The sequence below is a fragment of the Osmerus eperlanus genome, chromosome 19, assembly GCF_963692335.1.
Source record: "Osmerus eperlanus chromosome 19, fOsmEpe2.1, whole genome shotgun sequence".
Taxonomy (NCBI): Eukaryota; Metazoa; Chordata; class Actinopteri; order Osmeriformes; family Osmeridae; genus Osmerus; species Osmerus eperlanus.
Window position 1 is genome coordinate 12434591 of NC_085036.1, and position 19197 is coordinate 12453787.

Consider the following 19197-nt stretch of genomic DNA (forward strand, 5'->3'; position numbering starts at 1 on the left):
GTGTGTGTGTGTGTGTGTGTGTGTGTGTGTGTGTGTGTGTGTGTGTGTGTGTGTGTGTGTGTGTGTGTGTGAGTGTGAGTGTGAGTGTGAGTGTGAGTGTGAGTGTGAGTGTGAGTGTGAGTGTGAGTGTGAGTGTGTGCGTGCGTGCGTGCCTCCTTCCTCGTTGTGGTTTTCGCCCTCACAAGACTGGAGACGGACCTTGTGGTTCTTGTCGATTGAGAATGTGCCTGTCTTAAAATGCATTAGGCATATCTTCAGTCGATCATGTGGGAAGCATGTCTGTTGGTGTGGGCAGCACCCGTCCCCCCTCTATAACTCTGGAGGAACTGCATACCTGCCAATTCCACTGCTGTTTTGGTTTTAAAGGTGAAATCCCAAAGAACAGTAGCATCAGCATCGGCAGGAAAATGTAGTTTCTGGTAGGCAAAACTAAACGTGAGATAAATAGCCATGAACCGAAGTGACAACCAAAAGGCCTATAATCCATATTCATCATTGTGCTTTGAAACATGCTTAAATAACTGTCCTTGTGTCCACTCAGATGTTATGTGTCCATTGCAGTCATGCCTTTCCTGCCTACCCAGACTAAACAGGGGTCACAGCAGTGGTCAAAACAGAATAGTTGGAAGCTACTCTTAATTTTTTTACTTTAATAGCACTCATCTGTTCAGAAACATGTTTTTAAAAGGCCACCTTCGCATAGTTTTTTATTCAATTACAGTACCATAGAAAAGTTTAAGACAACACTATTGAAAACAAAAGCGGCTTGGTTTGTCTGCTAATGAAATGAAACAGAGAGGAAGAGAGGGAGTTGGACTGAGCTGGACAGTGTGATAGCGGTCTGAGAAACGCGTCTCTGGAAACAGATGGAGGAGAAAGAGACTGAGAGAGAGAGAGTGAGGAGAGAGAGGGTGGGTAGAGAGAAAGAGAGAGAGAGAGAGATAGGGAGGAGAGAGACAGACGAAGGAGAGGGAGATGGGGGAGAGGGCCCTGTGAAAGTCACAGAGAAGATGAGGGCATGTTGGGGGTGTCGGTGCTCATCTCGCTGAGGGTTCCCCTGAGTTGCCCCGTCCTCTCTCCCTGCCCAGTCCCTCCCCCGGTCCCTCCCCCGGTCCCTCCCCCGGTCCCTCCCCCGGTCCCTCCCCGGGTCTCTCCCCCGGTCCTGCAGCCCAGGGGCAGGCAGGCGAGTCTGGGCTCTGACTGGGAGGGCCCTAGGAGGGCTCGCATGAACCCACACGAGCCATGGGGGCCTCTGCCCCATCAGATGAGGAAGGGGGAGGGATGGTATAAAATAGAGGTGCAGAGGACAGAAAGAAAAAGTATTGAAGGAACGAGCAGAGCGCTGCACAGGGCATGGAAGGAGTAACGTGAGGAGGGGAAGGACATCGTTGAGGATTGTGTGAGGATGAAAGGCCCTGGTCTATGACGAGAGCTCAAATGAGATGCCGAAAGGTGGGGAGAGGAGAGGGATCGCATGTCTAAGAGGGGTGGGAGAAAGTGCTCTGAATGTTCCCATCGAAATGTTGCATCCCTTCCCGTGGAAGTAGGTTAAACTATTCTGGATGCGTGGCATTTGTTCAACTCGACAAAGCATTTTATTCTGGCCCAGGATGTACAGATAGCTTTCTAAATATAGGATTGTTGAGGACTGAACTGGTGGATGCTCCTCTTCCCCATCAGCAGACTGGAACAAATACCCAGAATGTTCGAAAAGATAGAAGAAGATAAGTTGATTAGCCTGGAGGGTAAGGGACTGGGGTTGACATTATGCGATTTTGCATTGCGTTTAAAGGAATTGGTTGATTACATTAATATATTGATTTGTGTGTCACAAGAAATCAAGAGTAGCTGACAATTTACCACCACAAACACGATACAACCATTCTTTTCTTTGTGGCAAATGACCTCTGGGTAGTACATTCTAATAACTTTCCTTTATAAGCCTTATATAGGCCTTGGGTAGATAGTTGAATATATATATATATATATAACAATCCATGTAAACTATTATAAATGATTATTAAAAGATGAATACCTATATGCACAGAGCCACTGTATGAAGTTGAGATAAAGTCCTTTTGTTTTGCCTTTTTCTTTTTTTTTTTACTAAAATTTTGAATATTCCTCTTGTAGACCAAGCTTGGTTATCAGTAATTGGGCAGTAGGTTCGTTGTCACAACAAACTCACTGGTTCTGTGTATGTATTTGTTAATCATTTACTGACCATTTATTACAGTGTACATCTTTTTTTTCATACCGTTTCAGCAGAAAGATAATTATATGCAAACGGTTTATGAAGGCATATAAATGATAGCTGTTATGTGTTAAGTGTTCAAACACTGTGTAAAGAAATAGGCTCACTAGGGTGCTGAAAGAAAGTTCGCTATATGGGAATTGCCCGAAAGACTACTGTGTAATAACGTTGGGTGCACTCTGTATACTTTGTAGTGACTTGTGGATTCGTGAATGCTCTGAACTTGATTTATGCCATGTTTAGGAAGTAATCATTAACAAATGACAGGTCGCGCATTATCGCTCATTATCAAGACTTCTGTTTATTGGTTGGAGCGCACGAGAGGGGCGACGGCCGCTGTGCGTCTGGCCTATCAACGCCCCCTAACAGTATATGTGCTATTATAACGGTATAGCACACTGTCGTGCCTTACTGCTTTGATGTACAGTTTTTGTTGTGAGCCACAACCCAGTGCCATGCTCAGATTTTCAAAGTAAACGCTCACTCACCGAGTATCGTTCTTATTTGAGACGCACGCGTGAACATAATGTAAAGGTGGCAACTAATGTACACCGTCCTATCGGATATATCAGAGATTGCTGCAACAAGGCATCTTGTAGCAGTTTGTTTACTGCAACCAGTCGAGAAGTCGAGCCAGTTTGATTTCCCTTTCTCGTTAATCAATACCCGTAATTACAATCCTCGTGGTTGAAAGAATAATTTATAACTTTACTGATAATTAGATATTAGATTATACATTTAAGATCCAGGCACGTGATTTGTGGCAGGAAAGAATGGATTACAAGCATATCTTCACACAATGTAGTGACTCGGCGTAGACCTAGCTGTTTAGTCAGGCTTGACCAGTGAAGCTGAACAAAGATAGAACCCAGTATTGCAGAATCAACCTTATGACACATACCAACAGAAGAGCAGCTATGAGTTTATTATGGTTCCCTATGATCAGGTTGTCTTATCCATGGGAATGCTATACACATTTTGATATACATATCTTGAATACAGTTATATTTATGTTTTATTTCATATATGTATGTATTTAGTTGCTTTATGGGGTTTGTGCAATTTCAATATGTCCAAGTAAAGTTGCTTTGGGCTGCTAGGGATGTTATATAATTGCTTTATGTTTTTAAATGCTTTATTACATTTAGAAACATCTATGTTTGCAGTGGATTCTTATAACTCATCTCATTTAAAGCCCATATCCACCATATGTGCTCGTTGGACAAGATGTAACATTCATCTCAAAAGCTGTGCAGAAATCCTTTTTGTTTGAGAATTAATTTTGGTCATGCCGAGAGTAAAAGTATGTTTTTATTTTTTTATTTTATGGACACATTCATCTAAAAGGAGTGGATGAGGTGATAAAAAAAACTGTTGAACTGATTTCAATGTGAATTTTCTTGCCTCTTGTGTATATGTGTAATTACATGTGAATTGTACTGTAAATATGATATCTTTCACTTACAATTTCTTAATGCATGAACAAAAACAGGGCAGTTCGTTATAGCAGCTAACCTCACTGCTAATGGCATGGACAGCTTCTATAGCATTGGCAAACTTCTGCAAACAAAACCTCTAAAAAATGAAAAGAAGACAAGATGTAGGTTTTGTTTTGCATGACCTAAGTTTCAAAAGGTTTATTTTCTTATTTTTCTATTCCACACTGTACACCTGCAGTGTCATCTTCACAGCCAGGGCAAGAAACATCCAGTGTTTACATGCTGTGGTTGCAACTGTTTTACAACCAGCTAGACAAAACCTTGTAAAACTAACTCTACGTAAAACTGGAGACTAACAGAGAATAAAAAAACTAGATGATGTACATTGTATGATTCACGGCAATCATTAATATGTACCTTACCATTAAACTCACCTACTGTAAATCACATAAGATTGGAATAGACGCACCCAGTAGGTTTACATTTTGTAGTGTTATCAGGTTTAGCTATCAACATCAATCGCCCTCTATCTATAGACGAAACAGAAGATGCTCCCCTACAGCATCTGAATTCAAGCCATGAGATTGCACACTGAGTGTTCCGTGCAGTTCCTCTTAAATGAGTTGCCTCTGGACTGGGGGGTGGGAGGGGGTAGGGGGTGGGAGGGGGGTGAGGGTGGTCGGGGGGTTCTTAAGGGTCTTTTGTTCATTTCAACGATCCTTGCAAGAGGCTATGCTGATTCTCAATTATACATCAGTATACCTCCCTCTATCAAGAAGCCTTTAGCAGGAAACACATAACTTGTAAACTAATACCTACAGAAAAGAATACTGGAAAATAAAAAAATTGAAAAAAATAAAATTGGCACAAACACTCAAAGCCAACGGCCCATAACTATTTTTAAGTATCAACAAGTAAATTATTTTCCTTATTTTCATTTGTATTTTGCTGTATTTGTTGCATTTCGTTATGGATTGTTCTTACTGTTGTTGTTGTTTTCTCATATAAAAGAAATGTAATTCTTCTGACATCTGACCTGGAAGTGAAATGCATTTTGTTTTGTACTGTACTTGTTTTGTTCACATTGGGCGCATTCTTTGATTCGGTTATTCAATGAAGTGATTTCATTTGGGGTATGAGTTGTACTCATGAAATCAGCATTTGTATAGTATGAAGTTGTATTTCCTTTTTTGTCAGTGCCAATTAATGTTATTGTGTCAATCAGCTTTTTTAGGTGTTTGAGCAAAACGTGTTTTTTTACAAATACAAGGTGTTCAATTATGTGGTATAAAAGGGTTATCATTCAAACAACTGACTTTTTACAAATAAAGGCTTATACAGTAAAGAATGCGATTTATTTTCGTTTGCCGTTTGAGGACTGATATCTGTTGTTTCATTTACGTTTTTATGAATTTGGTTTAACATGTTAGTCCCCAAAAGGTAAATATGAAACTGTGCTGCACAAAAAAACGGAATAAGAACAAGTATTTTATTCCGTTGCAAGTCTAAGATGGGGTGGCAGGTCTCAGTTACTAGTTTGTGTCTCGCTTTTGAAAAGGGCTGTTGGATTAAGAAGACAGCCGGGAAAACTAAATTAAGAAAAAGACAACAGTGTCTTCTTGTTGCTGAATTTGATTTGATTAAAAAACATTGCGCATTCATGAGAGTATACCTCCTTTCCTACTATATTTCCTGAATAAAGACACAAAGTGATTCCAGCTGAGAGGTGTAGTGTTTGCCCCTTATTCAACCCAAAACCCTTGGACCTTTCAACTTCAACCCTGCCTCAGATAAGACAAGTTAAACACCACAGACTTAGAACAAGGTTTTGGAGGTTTCCAAGTTGGGCCTGTATTCCGAGGGCCCATCAATGTCTTGCGCAGACTTGGTGAGGGTATTCAGAAAGACGTGTTAGTGTAGAGAGGGTACAGCCAGAGTATACATTAAACCAGAGCTTAAGACTCTCACATGACTGACAGGAGAAAAGTTAGATTGGGGCAGGATGTAAAGACGGCTCTAATATTTTAACTTGAGGGCTTCTGTGTTGTCTTGTGTAATCCTACCTGACTTCTGTGGTGGGACAGTCGATAACAAGAGAAACAACTGCAACATCGATGTCTTGGGCCGATTTTTTTTTTTTGCTGTTCTCCTCCTCTTGTCTTTTTCTTTCTATGATAAACTTTGGAAATGGCCCCAGTGGAGAAGAAGCACTCTCAGGCTTGGAGTGCATTGCTCTGTTAGTGAGATGGATGCAGAACCATTGAAGTAGATCGGCAAAATGTACCCTTCATGTCCGTGTTCTATTGTCAGCACTCCATATAAAAACATCAAATATTGAAAGGGTGCATTAACGTGGTCAAGGAAAAGGGGAAAAAAACGAAGATAAGAAAATGGTTAAAAAGCTGAGCATGTATTTGCTTCATGGTATATTATGCTTTCTACTACTGGGGGTGAATTTGGACACTGTAGTTACCAAAGCCAACCTGAAGACTGTATGTAAAATCAGATCTTTTTTACCATGTTAACAGAGAATAGCTAGTAATCCTCTATCTTTCAATAAAATAGGCCTGATGGCACAATAAAGTCATGCAATGTTGTTCAAACTATACTGTACATTTACATTACATTTAGTCATTTAGCAGACACTCTTATCCAGAGCGACTTACAGTAAGTACAGGGACATTCCCCCGAGGCAAGCAGGGTGAAGTGCCTTGCCCAAGGACACAACGTCAGTTGGCATGACCGGGAACCGATTCCCTCACTGCTCAGCCACCTGACTCCCTCACTGTATACACATATACTGGCAGTGGACAACTCTGTGCTTTATAAAAGCGACAAAACATCCTCTTTGTGTGTATCTCATGTAGACATCTCTTTGGTGTCCTTTTGAGTTGACTTATAAATAGATGAGGAAGACTGCTCCTGGGAATCAAATGCCTCGTTAAGGGTTAGATGTATTCCAGACTTCTAAAGGAGTAATCCTGTTTATCTAGAATATACTGGAGTGAGAAAATAACTGCAATACCAGAGATACTCGAAGATATGGATGCTGGATATTTGTTTTAACACGAACATTAGGAATCAAATCAATTTCCTGAGAGAAACATTACCGTATTGATATGGAAATTGACTGTCTTGCAATGCAAAAATATAAATGTCCCTGTTGCTTTTTCATTTAGAGTTTATGTTCCAAATATGGACCAGGTGTTTTCCTCTCACTAGAGAGACGGTCACTTTGCACTAGCATGTCCATTTGTTTTTCTATTTTTCAAGATGTCCGTCCATGTTTCGCCTGTGGAGCTCTTGTTTTGGGGTTGAGGAGAGAGTGGAGAGAGGAGTGGGAGTGAGACTGAATGCGTCTAATGAAATATTAAGGCACAGCTCTTTTATCCATACAATGTGTCCAATGCTGCCCTGCTGAAATCTATTTATTTCACTCTCATCTATCTCCCCCTCTCCCTCTCTCTCTCTCTCTTTCTCCCTCTTTCCTTCCCCCACTCTCTCTCCTTCCCTCCTCCCTTTCTCTCTCTCTCTCTCTTCTCTCTCTCTCTCTCTCTCTCTCTCTCATCCTGTCTTCCTTATTTATTCAACACATAGAACGAGGCCCTCACAAATATCAGACGTTGAATCACAGAGATGGTTAAACAGTCTCTCTCCCGGTGTTTCTGCTTCTCTTGTTACTGCATCCTTTAAAGGACTACTCTGATTCCAGTGTAAACAATATCCCATCCTTTAAAGGACTACTCTGATTCCAGTGAAATCAATATCCCATCCTTTAAAGGACTACTCTGATTCCAGGGAAAACAATATCCCATCCTTTAAAGGACTACTCTGATTCCAGGGAAAACAATATCCCATCCTTTAAAGGACTACTCTGATTCCAGGGAAAACAATATCCCATCCTTTAAAGGATTACTCTGATTCCAGTGTAAACAATATCCCATCCTTTAAAGGACTACTCTGATTCCAGGGAAAACAATATCCCATCCTTTAAGGGACTACTCTGATTCCAGGGAAAACAATATCCCATCCTTTAAAGGACTACTCTGATTCCAGGGAAAACAATATCCCATCCTTTAAAGGACTACTCTGATTCCAGTGAAATCAATATCCCATCCTTTAAAGGACTACTCTGATTCCAGTGAAATCAATATCCCATCCTTTAAAGGACTACTCTGATTCCAGTGAAATCAATATCCCATCCTTTAAAGGACTACTCTGATTCCAGGGAAAACAATATCCCATCCTAGCAGTTTACGGCGATGCAGTGCGATAAGCACAGAGCTTCTAGTGAGGCAAGCGAAGGGTGGAAAAAAAACTGTGGAATGTAGTAGGCATTTCTTTTTTTCATTTCCAAACCCACTGACGCTTCTCATTGGTGTTTGTGCATTTCTTACCTTCACACATGTGATTTGGCAGTGTACCCAGCCTATTTCCGTAAGTGGTATTTTCTGTGGCTGTAGGGACAGTGTGAAGTCACGCTAAATGTCTGGCCTGTTTTCCTCCGGCTGCCTCGGATGGGAGGAAGGGAGGAGGAGTGAAGGAGTGAGCCATGTTGAGGACAGAGGGGTGTTCTTGTCTATGTTGTTATCACTTATCTTCAGCTCCCTGCTCCTCCATCTCCCCAAGGGTCTTCCTCTGCAGAGTTCCTGCGGGCAACATCGCCCTCTGCTGGACGACTCTGGGAACAGCGGTGCTTGGCCAGCAATCATCCGTCCAGACTACGAGAGACCTCCTAAACCAATCTTTGTCACCTAATCTGTGTTGACGTCTGCTGGACAAATCCATTAGGGGCCGACCTACTTACTGTCACCTGGGGTGTGGGCTCCCAGGACAAGCTAGAACGGAGCCAACATAGTTTATCATTTCCCTAAACATTGACACTTAGTTGATTGTAATTTTAATAGACCATAAAAATCAGAGAGTGTAAAGAGAGCGGCTTGAAATATGAACAGGGGGCTCCGGCCAGATTTAAGACCATGTCATGACTCCTGTAGGAGTGACAGGGATCGCCTTTTAGGGCGAGATTAATGGAGAGACAGATCACAGGTCACGTGTTCACAGTCAGATGTATTAGACGTGTTGGAGCAGGTCAGCGTCCCTCGTCAACCTTGTCTGCAGCGCCTCCTGATGGAGGGGATCCAGGGAACTCTCAGGGCCTGCCTCCAGCGCTTCTTAGGGGGCAGGAATGCCAGGCGGGCCAATCTCAGAGCCTCGGGTTGGGGCTGGGGCTGGACCTCGAGCTGGACCTCGGGCTGGGCCTGGAGCTTGACCTGGGCCTTGGGTTGGGGTTGGGGCTGGGACTGGGCCTGCCTCCAGCGCTTCTTAGGGGGCAGGAGCGCCAGGCGGGCCAGTCTCGGGGCCTCGTGCTGGGCCTCGGGTTGGGCCTGGAGCTGGACCTGGACCTGGGCCTCGGGTTGGGGTTGGGGTTGGGGTTGGGGTTGGGGCTGGAGCTGGGGCTCGGGATGGGCCTGCCTCCAGCGCTTCTTAGGGGGCAGGACCAGGGGGCATGGGGCTCCGTGAAGTGCACGGCGGTCGGAGTGGCCGCGCTCGGCTGAGCCGCTCCTCTGAAGGGAGAACAAGCAAGAGAGAGTATTCAGGAGAGATTCTTGTGACTTCTGCATGTGGCATTTTACACAAGGCACATATTACTTGAAGCCACTGCAAAAAATGATGTGACTGTATGAATGAATCAAAACCGTGGCTGAGATCGTCTTCTACCTGTGAGTCACACCGAGTTGTCTGGGAAGGCCCTTCCTCCGCATCGCTGTCACGCCTCCTCTTCAGAGTTGGCCTGTGTGGATGTTGCGTGTCGTCCCGGAGGGTGGAGGAGGGATCCACGGCTGAGTAGGAGCCAGGGATGTGCTTGCTGGGCTGGGGAGGAGCCTCTGCAGGCTGGGCCCAGCTCCAGAGGCCCTCTGGAGGGGCCTGATAGGGCCACAGGCTGGAGCCGCTTGGATCCTCAGGGCCCACAAGCTCACGCTTGACAGAACTGTTTATGAGATGGTTCTGGACAAGAGAGACAAGGTGGAGGTTTCACAGTAATATGTCCCTCCTATAAATGATGTATTTGGCAGGGTTGGAATGTTTAGTATTTAAATAACTTACCATTTTATCATCCATCAAAAAGTATTTGTGGGAATTGTTGAATTTCTTGAAATGATTGACCACTTGTGAAAGCTTTCCTAAGTCATTCAATGTCTTGAGATTTCTTCCAACGTGCTTTGAAATTGTGTTTTACAATTCTAGTAACAATTTTGGAATCATTGAGAAATCTTTTCCATGGGAACCATGATTCTGGAACACTGTGACACACAATGACCTGGGACTGCCGGTAGAATGACCTGACAATGGCCAGTGAAGTGAAGGTTCTATAGGTTATACCATGCATTTTGAATGTATGATTTTGGTGAAAGTTGTCAGTGTAGTAAAGGTATTTCTTTGATGAAAGCTGTAATGTCTGCTAATGATTAGTTGTTTCTTTTTGGAGGGGATAATTATTTTCTTAACACATTGAATGCAATGTTCATGTAAGTGGCCTAATAATGCCTAGGTCTTAGATTATACTGCGGTATCAAACCATTCACTCCTACCAGGGACACTTTAACCCAGGCATCAGTTGACCTTGTCGCTCATGTCCTGTTCAACCACACTCACTTCCTGAGTTTCTGCTCAAAAGAGGAGGAGCTAGTGGTAGTATCGGTACAGCAGCATGCACAATGGAGGTCTCCATCCAACCTGTCAATGATTAACTCACACAGTGAGTTTTTTTTCAGTCTCTCTGTGGTTCAGTTTGAGATCTCTCTTCTCATACACCCTGAGATGGTGGTATGGCCCTTCCTACATCCATGTACTGTAGAAGCTGTCCATCTCCCACCTCACCCCACCCCCGCCATCCTCCCACCTCACAGCCTCCCAGCCCTGTCCCCAACCCCTCTGAAATGTAGTTACAGCTGATCATCATTTTCCCCACCATGTCAACTTCTTATAATTAAACATAATTAATCACAGGTGATTCATGGTCCCTTCTCGGGGGCGCGGGCAGAGCAGTCTGATGCAGGTGTGCAGCTGCAGGGTCAGGTGAGTGTGGCAGGGCTGGGTTAAGGTTAGCTGTGCGTTGGGCTCACCGACCTCTGCAGGGCTGGCGATAAAGACCAGGTAGATTACGTTACATTCAGTCCTCCTGTCAGAAGCCTTGACCCAGAATGACTTACAAGGAACACGTACAGGAGAGAGAGAGAGAGAGAGAGAGAGAGAGAGAGAGAGAGAGAGAGAGAGAGAGAGAGAGAGAGAGAGAGAGAGAGAGAGAGAGAGAGAGAGAGAGAGAGAGAGAGAGAGAGAGAGAGAGAGAGAGAGAGAGAGAGAGAGAGAGAGAGAGAGAGATGGGCATCAGCCAAAGCACAGACTAATTGATTTTACAGTTCGTACTAATGCCTTATGAGGGTGGTGAACTTAAGATCACAACTTCCTAGAATATTTGGCAGTGCGAGAGATTTTTGTTTGCTTCTTTTTTTTTGGACAGTAGTTGTATCACAGGTCACTAGAAAACAGGTACTAACTGTAAAAACGGAAATTGAATAGGGTTGAAAGAACAGGTATATGCATGATTTAGCTACGAGCCACCACACCCTTTCACAAGTATAAGAAATACCAGGCTTCCAACCGGAAATGGAAAATCCAAAAAACGAAGCCACTCACGCCTAGTCCAGCAAACAATATGTGTAAACACCCATATGCCTTATCTACAGACTCGCCATCGCCCCTGGCACTGCCCACAGAAACCTCCCAGGGTGTAGTTCCTCTGCTGCTGACCGACTGGCTGAACTCAAACTAGTTATTAAGGCACTTAAAGTTATACGATCTTGGCTTTAACTAGCTTTTAATTACTGAAAACAGGCACAAGTGATTCTACTGGAAACTTCTTTAAAATGTCGAACATATTCGGTTTGGTGGTGCTGCTCAGTGTGATGGGTGAGTAACCGTCAGTTTAAAAACCATCAGGACAAGGATTATTTTAGAATCCTTAGCTCGGACAAAACCAACTGATTTGGAATCATTCCTTCATCCCAGCTTTGAGAAACTGTATAGAATGTACTGGTGAATAAATGTCATGTGTTCACCTAGCAGACGCTTTCATCTAAAGCGACGTGTAGGGGTGAAATTTGAACCTGGGACCTCTTAACCTGGCAGGAAAATGCTCTGCCACTGAGCTAAGATGAGGGCCGTGTCTGTTTTAACAGGTCTTGTGCAGTCTATTTCCGTGAAGACTCCACAGAAATCCTTGAACGTGACAGTGGGAGGAAGCGGGTTGCTCCAGTGCTCCTTCACGACAAGCTCACCCACCAACAAACTCAGCATCGAGTGGACTTTTGTTTCCAAGTCTGCAGGGACTGCCCACGCGGTACGTTCAGTTGGACTTCTCTTTGTGTTTGTCTTCAGAATGGGTTTACAGCTCTGCACCACAGAACGCTGTGCGGTTCCGTGTGTCCTCGAATCACCTGCGCAATTCTCTGCAGGAGCGAGTTCCTCTTATAGAAATACTCGTTTTTAAATCCGCCCCACCAAACAAATGGTGTTTCAGTTCAAATAGGTGACATGGCTTTTCGCTTTTGTCTAAACATAGCGTATGGGTGAAATGACATTTTTCGTTTTTACTTGTGTGGATGTGAGAGTTCAAAATGGCAGATATGGCAGTTGGTCTTGCGCGCCCGTTTGAGGGCCCCGCCCTCAGGAAGCTCCTTCCTCACTGCTCCCTGGCTCCCTGTGTTCCAGCAGCAGTACTGCAGACACGCCTCGGCAACCCCTTCCGACACCACCTCACCCACATAGCAACCTCCTCTCGCATATTTACCGTTGTTCCAGTACTGGATTTACACCACCCAAGTCAACATCAAACAACTATGGTTTGGAGTGTGGCCTCGGGTCTGGTTCCAGAGCTGGGTTCTCTTCACTCTCTGACACTTTACCGTTGTCTTACAGGTGTATTATTACCAGGCGGAAGCCGAGGTCATTTCCAAGCCGTATTTGAGCCGCCTTACACCTCCTGCTTACCCTAACACCACCATGAACGCCTCGATAACAATCAGCAACATGCAGGTGGCAGACAGCGGGGTGTACAGCTGTGACGTCCACAACCTTCCGGACATCGAGGGGAACAGTGAGGCGAGTGTTGCTGTGACCGTTTTAGGTGAGGCCAGCGAATGCTATGAAGGGGGGGCGTCGAGCGACTGCACGTGTACGGTCCTCGATCGTGACAGGACAGGCAGGACCAAGGAACACTGACCCCCCACCTCCACCCACCTCCCACCCACCCCCCCACCTTTCTCCTCTTCTCCCCTAATCTTAATGTTATGATCAGTGAATTACATACCGTCTGTGATTCTGCTCATTCACAGAGTTACCAGGACAACCTCGCTGGCCTCACTATCCACAGTAGTTTCCATGGGAACAGCAGCAGACTAGTCTCTTCATTGTCAGTGTCAGAAATTAGAGCAGGAAGTATGATTCCCCTCCGTCTAACCACCTCACCTCAGAAAGGAAAATCACTCGTCCAACCACTCGTCCAACCACTCGTCCAACCACTCGTCCAACCACTCGTCCAACCACTCAGGAGGCTGACAAAAACCATGCTGACAAACCCGACTCTAACGAATCGTGTTGCTGTTTATAGTACACAGATCACGGTTTAGAAACACAGGAAGGCAATGTGAGATTCACATTCAATATGATTCACTCGTGCGTTACGATCAATACTTCAGAGTTCCCGTGAGGTACAGGGACATGGTCAACAGACGTTATATTGTTATTATCATAGATGACAGTCTGGACATATACTATTTCTGTGTTTACTGCTATCTGTCTGCATGCAAGCTCTCTCTCTCTCTTTCATGCAAGCTGTTTATGAGTCTCCACCCTCCATCCAGACAGTACTAAAGGCTGCTTCTTCTCTTCTTCTCTGGTGTGTAAGAGAGGCCCACACTGCTTCTTCTCTTCTTCTCTGGTGTGTAAGAGAGGCCCACACTGCTTCTTCTCTTCTTCTCTGGTGTGTAAGAGAGGCCCACACTGCTTCTTCTCTTCTTCTCTGATGTGTAAGAGAGGCCCACACCTCTTCTTCTCTGGTGTGTAAGAGAGGCCCACACTGCTTCTTATCTTCTTCTCTGGTGTGTAAGAGAGGCCCACACCTCTTCTTCTCTGGTGTGTAAGAGAGGCCCACACTGCTTCTTCTCTTCTTCTCTGGTGTGTAAGAGAGGCCCACACTGCTTCTTCTCTTCTTCTCTGATGTGTAAGAGAGGCCCACACCTCTTCTTCTCTTCTTCTCTGATGTGTAAGAGAGGCCCACACTGCTTCTTCTCTTCTTCTCTGGTGTGTAAGAGAGGCCCACACTGCTTCTTCTCTTCTTCTCTGGTATTTAAGAGAGGCCCACAAAGCCCTTCTGTGCTGTCCATGGAGATGTGGAGTCTGGTCACCTGGTCACTCTAACGTGTCACAGCGAGAAAGGAAGCCCCGCCCCCATCTACGCCTGGACCAGACTGGGCCAGGACCAGACCAGGAGAGCTGCCCTGGGAAGCGCCAGTACGCCTCTCTACTCCAGTCCTCTGCCTTTCCCTCTCTCCTTCACTCTCTCCATCTCTTCTACCTCTCTCGATCTCTCCTTCACTCTCTCCATGTCTCTACCTCTCTCCTTCCCTCTCTCCATCTCTGTACCTCTCTCTCCTTCACTCTCTCCATCTCTCTACCTCTCTCTCTCTCCCTCTCTCCTTCACTCTCTCCATCTCTTCTACCTCTCCCTCTCTCCTTCACTGTCTCCATCTCTCTACCTCTCTCTGTCCTTCACTCTCTCCATCTCTCTACCTCTCTCCTTCCCTCTCTCCATCTCTGTACCTCTCTCTCCCTCTCTCCTTCACTCTCTCCATCTCTCTACCTCTTTCCCTCTCTCCTTCACTCTCTCCATCTCTCTACCTCTCTTTCCCTCTCTCCTTCACTCTCTCCATCTCTCTACCTCTCTTTTTCTCTCTTTCTCTCTCACTTTCTCTGTTTTTGTGTGTGTATGCATATATGTGAGGGTGTGTGGGCATCTGCTTTGACAAATGTGTGTTCCTCTGCTCAGGCATCCAAACTGGAGTGATGTACATCCGTAACCTGTCTCAGTTTGAGTTTGGAGAATACCAGTGCAACGCCAGTAACGCTTTGGGCTTTGCCACCTGTAAACTAGAACTGGTACATGGTAAGTTTGTAAACCCCTTTCTGATTCTGATTCTGAATCTGATAGAGAACATCCACTTCATTTGTATTGTCTCATAGGGAAATCTCGATTGTAGGTTTGAAATCACATGAAAAACAACAAGTTAATTAAACTATTAACACAAGCCACTGTTTGTACATGGGGTACATCAGTTGATATCAGTAGCATGTTCTGTAGGCCACGTGGTTTAAAGCTCAGTAGTTCAGCAGCTGACTACTGATCTAGAGGTCGCAGGATCGAATCCCCCCTCTTTAAGTTGCTTTGGATAAATGTCTCAGCTAAAAAACCTTTCTGCATTTTTGTCACGTGGTATTTGGATCCGTGTTGCAGAGGTAGGGGAAGGGGCCATCATTGGGGCGGTTATCGGGGCCCTGCTGGGCTGTGTTCTCATCGCGCTGCTCGTTTGGTTCGTCACCCACAACATGAAGAAGAACAAGTACAGGGCGGCCAAGACGACTGAAGCTAACGAGATGAAGTCAGTTCTCCCCTTTGTACATATATACTGTGTGTGTGTGTATATATAGAACTATACTACTGTGTGTATGTCGTTTGTTAGTGTATATAGTTTTCCCCTATTTAGTCATGTATGTATTTACATTTTGTATAGCATTCATGTATGAAGTTTTCTAACCGGGTATGCCCGTGGGGCATGAAGACATGTCACCATGTAAGGTAAAAGTCCTTTTAGCTGTTTTTGCTATGGTAACAGGACAGACTGGTCACTAACTTCAGCCTTCAGCTTCATTCCATTGTCCTGGTCTGTGGTCAAGTGGTGCTCTCGGCTGTAACCTTACTCAGCAACACCATATACAGAACAGGAAATGTTCCCCTGCCCTAATGAGACCTAGTAGTGCAGACTTCCTGGCTAACAGCATTAGTTTGTGTAATTTTTTCACAGTGCTAAACTGCTGACATTGACCACATTCAAAGACAGTTTGTCAGTGTTGTGACTAAACTTGCTAACCTGGTTAACACTGTTCATAATTGACTTCCAGCAATGCTGTTTACTGCCTGTCCGGAAGACCTCAATTTAACAAAACTGGATGGAGTGACTATGATACATTTGTTTATGGATTATGTAATCAGGTTACATGACAGGTTTGACTGCTGCTGTTAAATGTCTCCGCTTCCAGAGCCTCGCGAGCTGAGCCCACCAGGGGGAGCCCCCATCAGACGTCCGTAACCTCGAGAGGGGTCACCATGGAAACTCCGACCCCACGGGAAGAGAATGTGGAGGCTTGAGAGAGCCGAGCACGCTGACGTTGCGGCGACGTCACTGCTCTGAGCAACAAACACCATGAAGCGTCCTCGTCCGTTTGTCTGTTTGTGAGGGTTTGTGACAAAGCATGTAAAACATAGACACCATAGTTTATACACTATAGGTACGTATAAGCTAGTTAGCTTTTTACATTTTCTTCGTGTTTTGATATGTTTAAAAAAAGCTATTCTGATCACTCTTTTTTTTTTAAGAAAAACATTTTTGAACTTTAAAAATCTTAAAAAATCTTTGAACTCTGTGTCTTGAATACCAATCCTAAAATGTAAGAGAACACTAAACTGTGATTTAATCCAAATTACTTCCATGTTCATTTTTCGTCATTCAGACCACAATTACCCAGGCTTTTAAAAATAGAAATAAAGTAATTTTAAATTTTACATGAGTAATGTCTATGTCGTGACTGTACTATTAGGCCTACACAGAACACATAATCTTTGAAATGACAAAATTAAAATTCTTCGAACCCAAACCTTAGGACATCTCTACTGCGTTTGGCTCTTAATGAATTCCCCGCTCTTCTATTAAAGATCCTTTCTGTCGCTAAAACCATAGCCTTCCACGAGGCCGTCCACTTGACCATCACACCACTGTGATCACGGGGGAAATTATTCTAAGGACAGAAAAACAAAGGAATCGAAAGAAAGAAGATTCGGTTGAATTGATGGCTCCCTCTTCCTTTTTCAACGATCAAACGTGGCGAGGTTGACGGTTTGCAGAATCGAATCTGATCACTTCTCCATTTCACTAGCGTTTCATCATTCTGAGCGTGTTATGTGTTGTGGTAGGAAACCACAGCATGCATGGTTAGATTGTGATGACAGCTGTGTTGTGCATGGAACACGTTCATTTTTATGAGAACGATGAACTGAACGAAACTTAATGACAAATAATGAATTTGAACAGTGGACACTGTCATTTTGTAGCGACCCTGTGTTATTGGACATTCATTTAAGTGTTTGTAAATGTTCAGGTTCTTATTGGAGGCTCTGGTGGGGTTGTGGGATAGCTGGGGTGGGTCTTTTGGCTGTAGCCTATATATAGGGGTGTTTTGGCGGGCATCAAACTCTCTGTATTACTTCATGCTCGAGTGCAACAATACATGTCGTTGAGTAAGCAGCAGGTCAAGAGCGTTTAAGCATCGGTATTAGAATTGTTCTGTTATAAGTTAAGGCGTAGACAGTGGCCCACAACTGTCTGTGTATCGATAATAAGCACTCAGTACTCCCACCGGTTGACTCCTGACTCCTCGATTAGCATCCCGGCTAGGGGTGTTACAATATTATCTGAGGTCTAGCTAAAACGTTACGGAATGTTTTCCTTCTGAGGAGAGCTGCTGTGTAAATCGAATACTTGCACCATGTAGTTGCTCAGTGCCCGTAACATTTTCGCTATGTAGCCTAACCTAAACCAACTAACTCGACTTCGCATTACGTTACCCATGATTCATCGCACACACATGTTGACCAAACAAGCAATGTATTCCACAACAGCTCTTGGTCTCATAAAAATGGCAATGTGAAAGCAGAGACGCAGACTCAGCGATGAACTGGTTCAGAATTTAAATTGTGAACTATGAACGTGAACTATTCATGTTTACTTGTATGAACTTAACTTGGAACGAGTTCATGAGAGGTATGAACGTGCACAACACTGGATGACAGTTTTTGTCAAGCGATGATTGCAGCAAGACCAAATGTTACATATTGGTGTATATTCCATTACACCAATATGTAATGGAATATAATCTTAGGCCTATCTATTCTTAATCAAACCGTTTTTTGTTTTTTTTACCACAGCCCACTGGCTGTGTTGTGTTAGTTTACAATGACACGATCAGTAGAATGAGGAAGTTGATGCACGGATCGGAACATGACATTATATGGTGTTCATGTCTTAACTAGACTTGTAGTGTTTGAAATTAAATCAAAATGTACAGGACTCAAATGCCAAAAAGGAGAGCATGTAAGTTATATGAACGACATTTATCGACAAGCATATACCACTTTGGATATTGTACTTTAAAAGGAAATCAACCTAATGCAAAGATGACTAATATGCATAAATGTGTGTCCGAGATAAAGGGAGAACTCTCGGTTATCGGTAATGAAAGACGGCAGATGGGAAGACGGTGATATCTTCAAAGTGAGTGTCTGGCTTTGAACAATAGGTATTCAGTCTACCCGTAGAGCTTCACTTACTGATGAACGTCTTTGATCAGCTCTCTCGAAGGCAGCACTGCCGGATTCTAAGCACTTCTTGATCAAACTAGAGAGGGTACAATTTCTGGGGAAATTGTAGGGTGTGCTTGCTTGCGTCGGTTGCACAGGGGTCCGTTTTTGAATGACATTTTTACAACTGATATTTCTGTATACTTTATATAAAAAAATGCATACTTATTATTTATAAAGATTACATAGATTTAAAAGCATTTTTTTTGTTGCTCATTTACAACTGAAAACACAAGTGAAGTGTAGAATGAAATAGATGTCTTATTTCACCTGCAAGAGGCAGCCTCATCGTTGAATCAAAACGAATAAATTTGGCAGACCGGTGTAAAAAATTGACCTAATCTCTATGACTTAAACGTCCTTTTAAGTTTTTCCCTTCTCGTGATATTTTAAGGAATTTAGCCTACTCATATTTCATTCATGAATAAAGAACCCCCTTTGAAGATTATTCTACAACGTTACCGGCAGTAGAAGATGGAATCGCGATTCAAACAGTACCATCTGCTAACTGAAAATATCCCCCCAAAAACTAAATAAGCTTGACATTTATTTAGTGGAAAATCGCTTTCATAAAAAGCTCACTGGTAGCGATCATTGTCAGTAACAACGCCAAGTGCGATATAGCCCTGTGTGGAGAAGCTGCCCCGGTAAATTGTACTACAGTACTACGGTACAGTACTAGACTACTGCTGTGTTCGTCTTGGTAGCGATTGCGTTGGTTGAATTGGAATTAACGTTCCGTTGTACGGTTTAGG

General features: G+C 43.9%; 1 protein-coding gene across 1 annotated transcript; it reads left to right on the forward strand.

Moving 5' to 3' along the window:
- Positions 1 to 11517: 11517 nt before the first annotated feature.
- Positions 11518 to 16563, forward strand: LOC134039686 (V-set and immunoglobulin domain-containing protein 1-like). Its single transcript, XM_062485703.1, has 7 exons — positions 11518 to 11664; positions 11934 to 12094; positions 12673 to 12880; positions 14107 to 14265; positions 14801 to 14917; positions 15266 to 15410; positions 16069 to 16563. The coding sequence occupies exons 1-7, from the start codon at positions 11622 to 11624 to the stop codon at positions 16175 to 16177; spliced, it is 942 nt and encodes a 313-aa protein (XP_062341687.1). The 5' UTR covers positions 11518 to 11621; the 3' UTR covers positions 16178 to 16563.
- The last annotated feature ends 2634 nt before the right edge of the window (positions 16564 to 19197 follow it).